The sequence below is a fragment of the Manacus candei genome, unplaced genomic scaffold (genome assembly GCF_025592945.1).
Source record: "Manacus candei isolate 608988 ecotype Guabito, Panama unplaced genomic scaffold, ASM2559294v1 h1tg000045l, whole genome shotgun sequence".
Classification (NCBI taxonomy): Eukaryota; Metazoa; Chordata; class Aves; order Passeriformes; family Pipridae; genus Manacus; species Manacus candei.
This window is the reverse complement of record NW_026138093.1, coordinates 6342252-6352262: the sequence shown is the minus strand read 5'-3', so window position 1 is coordinate 6352262 and position 10011 is coordinate 6342252. Positions and strand designations below refer to the sequence as shown.

General features: G+C 60.1%; 1 protein-coding gene across 1 annotated transcript; it reads right to left on the bottom strand.

The window, feature by feature from the left end:
* Positions 1 to 235: 235 nt before the first annotated feature.
* LOC127474825 (maestro heat-like repeat family member 5) lies at positions 236 to 7206 on the bottom strand. Its single transcript, XM_051796129.1, has 21 exons — positions 7067 to 7206; positions 6770 to 6906; positions 6345 to 6492; positions 5916 to 6103; positions 5690 to 5827; positions 5302 to 5416; positions 4993 to 5130; positions 4559 to 4735; positions 4275 to 4412; positions 3776 to 3924; positions 3351 to 3498; positions 2943 to 3130; positions 2717 to 2854; positions 2476 to 2590; positions 2167 to 2304; positions 1735 to 1911; positions 1442 to 1597; positions 1183 to 1284; positions 954 to 1056; positions 659 to 703; positions 236 to 347 (listed from the first exon to the last, which is right to left on the bottom strand). The coding sequence occupies exons 1-21, from the start codon at positions 7187 to 7189 to the stop codon at positions 256 to 258; spliced, it is 2853 nt and encodes a 950-aa protein (XP_051652089.1). The 5' UTR covers positions 7190 to 7206; the 3' UTR covers positions 236 to 255.
* Positions 7207 to 10011: the final 2805 nt, after the last annotated feature.

Sequence of the window (10011 nt, the reverse complement as noted above, 5' to 3'; positions counted from 1 at the left end):
AGTGTGGGCAGGAGAAGGTTTGGGAAAGTTTGGGAAGGTTTGGGAAGGTTTGGGAAGGTTTGGGAAAGGTTTGGGAAGGGAAGGTTTGGGAAGGGAAGGGGCTGTTCATAGAGATGGGCAGGCCAGGAGCTGCCTGGCCTTGCCGGCTGGCTCAGTTGGGCCCAGCATCAGCTGAATCTCCAGCTCCCATGAGAAGTGGTCTCGTCCCTTGGTCTTCCAGTGCTGTTGGGGGGATGCAGGTTGTCTGGCTGGAGATTACTTTGTTACTGCCCGTCTGAAAGCGGACAAGAATTCAGTCCGCATGGTGCAGTAGGACGGGCAGTCGTCCTGGCTCATGGCTTCAAAGGCTGGAAGAGAGAGGAACGGAGCCACAGTCAGAGCCTGGATGTGTGGGAACCCGAGGAGCTCTTCCTGCCAGGGCCATCCCAGCCAGCTCTTGCCATGGCCAGCAGGGAGCAGGGGTCAACAGGATGAGCGGGAAGGTGCTGGCCCCCAATCCTCTCCCTGCCCCTGAAATGTGTCCCTGCTCTGCCCACAGCGCCCCTTGTCCGTGCAGGGAGCAGAGCCCCGCGCAGGCAGGGCAGGGACTGCAGTTCCCTGTCCAGGGTCTGTGCTCCTCCCTGCCAGCCCCCAGTGAAAGCCCACTGTCCTCACTCACCCCTCATGAGGAGCTGCAGGTCTTGCATGTGCCAGGCAGCAATCCCTGGGAACAGAGAGCGTGTCAGGGCCCCAGCAGCACAACCCCCCCCCACGGCCTCCTGGCCTGGCAGGGCTGAGCCGGGGCCTTCCCGCATTGGGACACCCAAGGGCTGGGCTGGCAGAGGGCAGCAGCAACTGCCAGGGCACTCGGGCCTCCCCAGCACATCCCTGGGCCACATCCTGCTGCCGCTGGAGCAGCCGGGGCTGGGGCTGAGCTGCAGTGGGCAGGGAGGGACCGCGGCCTTGGGGCTCACCCATGAACCTGACGGCCGCCTCTCGCAGGGGCTGCTGTGGGCTCTGCAGGTAGGGCAGGGCCTGCTGCAGGTGCTCGGCCCTTCGGCTCACGTCCTTGTCCATCTGCAGAGAGCAGGGGGGTGTCTGTGGCTGCAGCAGTGGCAGGGGCACAGGGCCAGCCCTGCACACTTGGCATCGGGGCCTGGGGGCTTGTCCAGCCTGGGGCTGGGCCTTCAGGGTCATCCTTACCAGGCAATCGCAGAACTTGAAGTGCTGCTCTCTCCTCAGCAACTTCTCCAGGTCCCTTCTCTTGAGGAACCTGGCAGCGCAAAGCAGCACTTCCCGAGAGGCCTGCAGAGCAGCAGAGAGCGGGACATGGCACCACAGCCCAGGGCACAGCCCCTGTGTCCCTGCACCAAGGCCAGCAGGAGGCTGGAGCCCTTGAGGCCCCAGGGCAGGAGGCAGCCCAGCCCCGTGCACAGGGACACCAGAGCCCACGAGTGCTCACCTCTGCCACGCACTGGTTCTCGTCATGCCCATGGATGAACAGTGGGACCAGGCTCTGGTGCACCTGAGTCTCCAAGAGCTGTGTTCCCTCTTCTACCAGCAGCTCCATCACCTCTTGGAAGAGGTGAATGGAGAGCAGCTGCACGTGGGTGTTGTCCTGGGACAAAAGAGGAGAAAAAGACCTCAGCACTGGATGCTCCCGGCCAACCAGGTACAGGCACAGGCCTGAACATCCACAGGGCAAAGTTTCTTGGCAGCACTCAGTGCCTGGAGGTGGAGGGCACAAAGCCTTACATTGTCAAAGAGGGGCCGGAGCGCCTCAGCCAGCTTGGGGGCAGTGGAGACAAATACCCGAATGTCTTCATCCTGGAGCATACTCTCAAACACAGAGAGGGTCATCACGACCAGCTCTCCATCTGCATCAGGCAGCAGCTCCAGGAGGTGTTGAGATAGGCTGCAGATGCTTTGGGCCTGTGTGGAACACAGTGCTGTGCTGTCAAGCCCTGAACAGCTGCCCCACCAACAGCTCTCTGGCGGTGCAGCCCCACGCTGCTGCCCCGGGGCCCAGAGGCCAAAGGCCTGTCCCGCAGGGCCAGGGCAGCAGAAGAGGGAGGCAGGAGAGCTGGGAGCAGCTGCCACAGCTCCCAAAGCCCAGCCAAACCCAAGCACCTCCCCTTCCCAGCCCCAGGCTGCCCGTGTGGCTTCATCCGGGTGTCCCCTTCTCACCATTGAGGGATCCACAGCAAGCACCAGGAGGCCTCTGAGCGCCAGGCGCTGCCTCTCTTGGCACTGGCTCCGCAGGTTCCTCGACAGGATGGGCAGGACACTGTCACAACATTTACTCCTGTCCAGAAAGTCCAGGACCTGGAAGGCAGAGAGCAGTGACGGGGTGCCCGGGCAGCAGGAGCCCAGACCCGCCCAGGGCTGGGCCCAGGCAGCAGCACAGGGTGCAGGCACCGTCCCAGGCAGCTGCGGCTGTGAGAGGGCAGAGAGGGGGAGGCAGGCGGACCAGGCAGCGCTCGTCATCAGGCTCACCTCCACCAGGAAGGCCAGGGCAGGCAGCTCCCAACGGGAGTCCTCAGTGCTGAGCAGCCCCAGCAGGTGGATTGCCATTGGAGAATAGAAAGGGATCAAGACGTGGCGCATCTCCCTGTCAGGGGGAAAGAAGGAAGGATGGAGCCTGAGTAGGGTGGGCAAAGCTCCCCCAGAAGGCTGTGTGGGGTGCCCCATGCCCAGGGCAGAGATGCTGGGGGCAGCAGGGACAAGGGTGTCTCACCTGGCCAGCAGCCCCACTGCATAGTGCTGGGTGTCAGCACAGAGGAGCGTGTCCCAGCCACACTTGCGCTCCACTGACACCACCTCATTGTCCCACTGCAGCCGGCAGAAGAGGGCCTTGATGGTCTGGACCAAAAACCTGTGTGCAGAGCAAAGGCCAGGTCATGCTGGGAGCGCTGGCCCCAACCCTGAGGGCATGGCAGGGAGAGAGGACTGGGAAGGAGCACCTGCTGGGCTGGGTGGGAAGGCGGTGTTGCTCCAGGCATCCCCTCCAGAAGGTGTTCACCTCTTCTGGCACCTGCTCTGTGCTCATGGACACTTGGAACAGCAGAGCCATGAGCAGGCGGGGGATGTAATTCATGACTTCATCCTGGCACTTGGGCTCCTGGATGATCAGCCACAGTGCCAGGGTTGCCTGCAATCAAAGCACAGAGAGACAGCACTGAGTGCGAGAGGTCCACGTGGCAGGGTCCGAGTGTGGGAGGGAGAGGCCAGGGGAGAGGCAGGGGGAGCAGCCGGCCTGGTGCCCCTGAACCTGCCCCTCAGCCACATTTGCAGCCCAAGGCCTGAGGCAGGGAGATGCAGGGGTGGGGGAGGTGATGTGGGGGGAGCAGAGGCCACTTCTAGAAACTCACAGCCAGGGCAAAGACATCTCTGTTGTCGCCATCGGAGGTGGACATTCTGTGCACTGGCCAGTCCTCCATCACTCGGAGCAGTGTTGGCAGCACCTTCTCCACTGTTGTTCCCGAGGAGCCGATGCTTCTCCACATCATTGCAGCAGCTCTGTGGAGCCAGAGCTCTGGGTCAGGGGGGTCTCAGCTACAGCACCATGGCCTGGGCATCTGTGGGGGCCCATGTGACAGAGCCATGGTGCCTTGAGGGGCAGGGAGGGCATGTGGCAGTAGGATTGGGGGCTGACAGGCCAAGGCTAGGAAATGGAGGGGCCCGAGGTTCCTGGAAGTCTCCATCTGTCTGGCGGACCACATGGGACAGGCTCTGCAGGGTGAGGGGTTGTATGGGTTGGTGATCCCTGAGCCAGCAAGGCAGCTGGGCCCTGTACCTGTCACACTCTGGGGCACAGCGCAGGAGAGTCATCACCACATCATGTGGGTGTGCCTCAGTGAGCCTGCAGATGTTAGTGTGCATCCTGACCCCTGGAGTCATGTGGGAGGTGAGGCACTGGTGCATGGATCTCACGATGGTCGGCACCTGGAGAGGCAGTGGGGGAGAGTTGGAGAGCTGCCAGAGGGAGCAGGTTGCCCAGCTTGCCCAAGAAGTACTTCCCACCACACAGTGTGACCTCAAAGGCTTAGGGGGTCAGCGGACCTGGCATGAGAGGCCCCAAGACCCCTGGGGCACTTGAGCCCTGGCCACAGGCTGCTTACTTGCTGCCGACTGGGGACACCTTTCTCCTCCATAAAAATCTGGAAGAGGAGGTGTCTTGAGTTTCTGTGGCCAGGTCTCGGTGCCTGGGCAGGAGGAGGCTGGAGCCCATGAAGCCCCAGGGCAGGAGGCAGCCCAGCCCCTGCCACGGGGACCCCAGAGCCCACAGTGCTCACCTCTGCCACGCACTGGTGCTCATCATACTGCAGGAAGAACCACAGCACCAGGCTCTGGTGCATCTGCATCTCCAAGGGCTTTGTTCCCCCTTCCACCAGTACCTCCATCACTGTTTCGAGGAAGTGAAAGGAGGACAGCTGCACATGGGTGCAAAAGAAGAGAAAAAGACCTCAGCACTGGATGCTCCAGGCCAACCAGGCACAGGCACAAGCCTGAACATTCACAGGGCACAAAGTTTCCTGGCAGCAGCCAGTGCCCATGGACTGGGGATACAAGGCCTTACGTTGTCAAAGAGTGGCCAGAGCACCTCAGCCAGCTTGGGGGCAGTGGAGATGAATGCCTGAATGTCTTTGTCCCGGAGCACACTCACAAACACAGAGAGGGTCATCACGACCAGCTCTCCATCTGCATCAGGCAGCAGCTCCAGGAGGTGTTGAGACAGGCTGCAGATGCTTTGGGCCTGTGTGGAACACAGTGCTGTGCTGTCAAGCCCTGAACAGCTGCAACAGCGGCAGGGCACTCTGGTGGTGCAACCCCACGCTGCTGCCCCGGGGTCCAGAGGCCAAAGGCCTGTCCCGCAGGGCCCAGGCAGCAGAACAGGGAGGCAGGAGAGCTGGGAAGAGCATCCACAGCTCCCAAAGCCCTGCCAAGCCCAAGGGACTGCCTTCCCCAGCCCCAGGTTGCCTGTGTGGCTTCAGCCGGGTGTCCCCTTCTCACCATTGACAGATCCGTCCAGAGCACCATGCGGCCTCGGAGAGCCAGGCGACGTCTCTCTGGGCACTCACTCTGCAGGTGCCTTGACAGGATCTGCTCAACACTGCTGTGACATCTCCTTCCGTCCAGATAGTCCAGGAGCTGGAAGGCAGGGAGCAGTGACGGGGTGCCCGGGCAGCAGGAGCCCGGACCCGCCCGGGGCTGGGCCCAGGCAACAGCACAGGGTGCAGGCACCGTCCCGGGCGGCTGCGGCTGCCAGAGGGCAGAGAGGGGGAGGCAGCTGGGCCAGGCAGCGCTCGCCATCAGGCTCACCTCCACCAGGAACTCCAGGGCAGGCAGCTCCCAACGGGGGTCCTCAGAGCTGAGCTGCCCCAGCAGGTGGATTGCCAGTGGGGAATGGGAGGGGGTCAGTTGGCGGCGCATCTCCCTGTCAGGGAGAAAAGCATGAACCCTGAGCAGGGTGGGCAAAGCTCTCCCAGCAGTGACTCACAGAGTCTTGGTCTTTTCCCAGCAGCCCAGGATGGGACGTGGGCACTATGGCAGGTGGCTCCTCCTGTGCACCCGCCTCGCACAGCCTTTTCCAAGCTACTCAGCCATCCCTTGGGGCCAAGGCCCTCTGCCCTACACCCATAGGGGCTGTGTGGAGTGCCCTGTGCCCAGGGTAGAGATGATGGGAGCAGCATGGACAAGATTCTCTCACCTGACATGCAGACCCACTGCATAGTGATGGGTGTCAGAATTCAGGAGTGGGTCCCAGGCAAGCCTGCGCTTCCTTGCCATCCAAATATCCTCCCACGGCAGGTGGCAGAGCAGGGCCTTCATGGTCTGGACCAAAAACCTGTGTGCAGAGCAAAGGCCAGGTCATGCTGGGAGCGCTGGCCCCAACCCTGAGGGCATGGCAGGGAGAGAGGACTGGGATGGAGCACCTGTTGGGCTGGGTGGGAAGGTGGTGTTGCTCCAGGCATCCCCTCCAGAAGGTGTTCACCTCTTCTGGCACCTGCTCTGTGCTCATGGACACTTGGAACAGCAGAGCCATGAGCAGGCGGGGGATGTAATTCATGACTGCACCCTGGCAGTTGGGCTCCTGGATGATCAGCCACAGTGCCAGGGTTGCCTGCAATCAAAGCACAGAGAGACAGCACTGAGTGCGAGAGGTCCACGTGGCAGGGTCCGAGTGTGGGAGGGAGAGGCCAGGGGAGAGGCAGGGGGAGCAGCCGGCCTGGTGCCCCTGAACCTGCCCCTCAGCCACATTTGCAGCCCAAGGCCTGAGGCAGGGAGATGCAGGGGTGGGGGATGATGGAGAGCCACTGGAGAGGCGACGTGGGGAGGAGTAAAGGTCACTTCTAGAAACTCACAGCCAGGGCAAACACGTCTCTGTTGTCGCCATCGGAGGTGGACATTCCATGCACTGGCCAGTCCTCCATCACTCGGAGCAGTGTTGGCAGCACCTTCTCCACTGTTGTTCCCGAGGAGCCGATGCTTCTCCACATCATTGCAGCAGCTCTGTGGAGCCAGAGCTCTGGGTCAGGGGGGTCTCAGCTACAGCACCATGGCCTGGGCATCTGTGGGGGCCCATGTGACAGAGCCATGGTGCCTTGAGGGGCAGGGAGGGCATGTGGCAGTAGGATTGGGGGCTGACAGGCCAAGGCTAGGAAATGGAGTGGCCCAAGGGTCCTGGAAGTCTCCATCTGTCTGGCAGACCATGTGGGACAGGCTCTGCAGGGTGAGGGGTTGTACGGGTTGGTGATCCCTGAGCCAGCAAGGCAGCTGGGCCCTGTACCTGTCACACTCTGGGGCACAGCGCAGGAGAGTCATCACCACATCACGTGGGTGTGCCTCAGCGAGCCTGCAGATGTCAGTGTGCGGAGACACGTGGGAGGTGAGGTCATGGTGGATGTACCAAACGATGGCCGGCACCTGGAGAGGCAGTGGGGGACAGTTGAGGAGCTGCCAGAGGGAGCAGGTGCTTCCCTTCCCACCACACTCTGCTGGCCTCAAAGGCTTAGGGGGCCAGCAGACCCAACTTGAGAGGCCACGAGACCCCTGGGGACTTAAACCCTGACCACAGGCTGCTTACTGACTTCCAGCTGGAGACACCTTTCCCCTCCAAAAAGTGCACACTGGGAGCATCAGTCACACTCTCAGCTGACGTGGTGGCAGCGTTTCCGATGCCCTCACTCGTGGCGTCACCCTCTGCCATGAGGTCACTTGTTGTGGTTTCAGTGCTGGTTGTGTCATCAGTCATGGCAGTCTCAGGGTTTGCTGAGTCATCCATCGGTGCCTCAGCAGAGCTTGCTGTGCCCTCAGTCAGCATCGGTGTGATGTCAGCCTGGGCCACGAGATCAGTGTCAGAGCCGGTTGTGTCACCATCCAAAGCAGTGTCAGGCTTTGCTGTGCCGTCCATCGGTGCCGTGTCAGAGGGTGATGTGCCATCAATGGCCATCAGCGCCATGTCAGCCTTGGCCATGACATCAGTCACTGTGGTGTCAGAGCTGGTTGTGTCTTCAGCCAAAGCAGTGTCTTCAGCCAAAGCGGTGTCGGGCTTTGCTGTGCAATGACTGGGTTCTGTGTCATCCTTCGCAATGGGGTCGGCCAGTGCGGTGTCAGGGTTGGCTGTGTCCTCGCTCACAGCGGTGTCAGAGGTTGCCATGCCATCAATCGGCGCGGTGCTGCCATCAGGCTTTTCTTTGAGCTCAGCTGGCCTGGTGTCAGGGTCTGACACGAGCTCAGGTGGTGTGGTCCTGGGTGTTCTATGCCGAATGCGCATGATTTTCAGCAACCTCTGCAGGAGAAGAAAGGGCAGGGAAGAGAGGGAAGTCCATGGGAGCGCTCCACCAGCAGTGCCAGGCGGAGCAGGGACAGCAGGCCCAGCCCAGGGGGGGATGGCTGCAGGTACCTGAACTGCTCTGCGGAAGCGGCCATGGGGGTGGTCCTGCTCCTCTGTCCGCTCCTGGCCTGGATCTGTCAAAGAGCGAGTGCAGGCAGAGCTGAGGGTGTGCGGGAGAGGCCAGGGAACACAGCCCAGCCCTGCACTCCACAGGCAGGGCCGGCCCTGTGGTGCCCAGTGGATGGAGCAGGGATGCTGGGGGGTCAGCCTGGGCCCCTCTTCCCCCCTCCTTTTTCCCTGGGCGTGTCCAGAGGGGACAGGAAGGGGCCAAGCTGGCTGCAGCCACCAGCCCTGTGGCCCATCTCCAGCACTCACCCTGCTGCAGGGGCTCCTCAGCTTGCTGTGCTGGGGCCGCCCCAGGACCTCTCCTGTTCTTCTTCCTCCTCAGCAGCCTGAACAGGCTGAAGCGTCTCCCTGCCATCCCACCGTCTTGTCTCAAGGGAACTTGCACGAGAGACGCTTCGGAAAAAACCCTGGTGGGCAAATCTCACAAAATGGCCTCGAGGGCACCTTCCACAGGGACTGCAGGTGACCAAGTCCCGTGGTCTGGCCTCGTAGGCACCTTCCACAAGCACTGGTGATGCCCAGAAAAGCTCCGGGTCACCAAGGCCTGTGGCCTGGCCTCGAGGGCCACTCCCACAGGGAGTGGGGATGCCTCGGAAAAACCTCCGGGTCACCAACTCCTGTGGTGTGGCCTCAAGGGAACTTGCTCAAAAAAAAACTCTCAGAATCGCTTCCGGTCAGCAACGAATGAGTTGGCTGCGAGGAGACTCCTCACAGCCCCGCTCAGTCCCGTCCTGACCAGACGCGTGCTCCGAGCACTGTGGCGCGGCCGCGTTGCCGCCCAACACCTATATCAGGATGTGTCATAAAGGGCCCTTGGACACCCTGCCCTGTCCCATCCCATTGGCGACGGCCACCATGTCACAAAGGGCCCTGTGACACACGGACACGGGCCCTGGGGCCTCCCCCAACCTGGTCAACCTGCCCCAGGTTGGAAGGAATCCGATCCCTAAAGCATCTGAGACAGCTGGACGTGAACTTTAGGAACGGTTCCAAAAAGGAGTAAACACTCCCCTCCTGTGCCTGCTTGTGGCAGCAGAAAGAGCCCCCTCGGCTGCCAACACAGCAGCAGTGGGAAGGGCACGGGGCCTCCACAGAAGCTGGCATGGCCTCCTTGGGAGAAGTCTTGGTTGGTGGCCATCTAAACAGAGGGGCTGTGACACAATGTGTGGGCAAGGGCACGAATGCTGCTCTGACCCCTTTAGTCGCAGCTGCACTGAAATCAGCAGCAACTCATTTGCCTTCAAATGGTCCATTGAGAGTCAATTTCAAAAACTAAACAGAAGCAAAAAACCCTGGCATTGTTTGGTTTGCAAAGGGTTTTCTATTAAGGGATAAGAATAGAATAATTCTGGTAAGGGATAAAAGCCCTCAAGGAACAAAAGTTCCCTCAGTCTTCCAAAAGCACCCCAAACAAGGGAGGATATTGCAAAAACACTGATCCTTCCTCTGCTGCAGGGAGCTAACTGGCCAGGAAAGCTTTGAAGGGCTCAAAAATACAAAGCCAAATCTGTATTGGATGATTTGGAGTTGAGAGAGTGAGTGCTCCAGCCTTTCTAAGGCCTTCCCACTCATCCTAGGGACACTCCGGTGGGTGCTTTCAAGTTCAGTGACGTTCCTGAAGGATCCAGTCCTGTGCCTGAAGATGCTTCTATGAGTCTGCTTGCCAAAAGTCCTCATCAGTGCATACTGAATGAAAGTTTTGTTTTTCCCGTGTGTTCAGTTTGGCAGGAGCTAAAATTTCAGTAAAACACATCCCCTAATCTAGTAATGTAAATGAATATATCAACTCCAAAACCAACTTGAGGTAGTGTCCAAGCTGCCATATGTTGTGTGCTCTCAGCCCATCGGTGTTTTACCATCAGTATCTCCTGTTCCATAGACTTCACTTTTTTAGGATATTTTTCTATGTCTAGCTCCTTTCAAAAGCAGCAGACAAGGAGCTGTAAAAGTGTACCCAAACCTTACACTTCTGGGTTTAATGCACAGGTAGCAGTTGGTTTGGGTTGGTTTCTACAGCCCTAATTCTTCAGTCATGTGATAAAGGAGCCCAGCTGTGGGTTTTTTAAATA

Bases quoted from the DNA above. Each gene is read 5' to 3' on its own strand.
- LOC127474825 (XM_051796129.1), bottom strand. From the start codon at position 7,189: ATGGCAGAGGGTGACGCCACGAGTGAGGGCATCGGAAACGCTGCCACC. The intron at 4,413-4,558 runs GTAAGGCCTTGT...ACCCATGTGCAG, and splicing joins TCTGGCCACTCTTTGACAAC to CTGTCCTCCTTTCACTTCCT. The intron at 2,591-2,716 runs GTGAGACACCCT...TCCCCCTGACAG, and splicing joins GCAGTGGGGCTGCTGGCCAG to GGAGATGCGCCACGTCTTGA.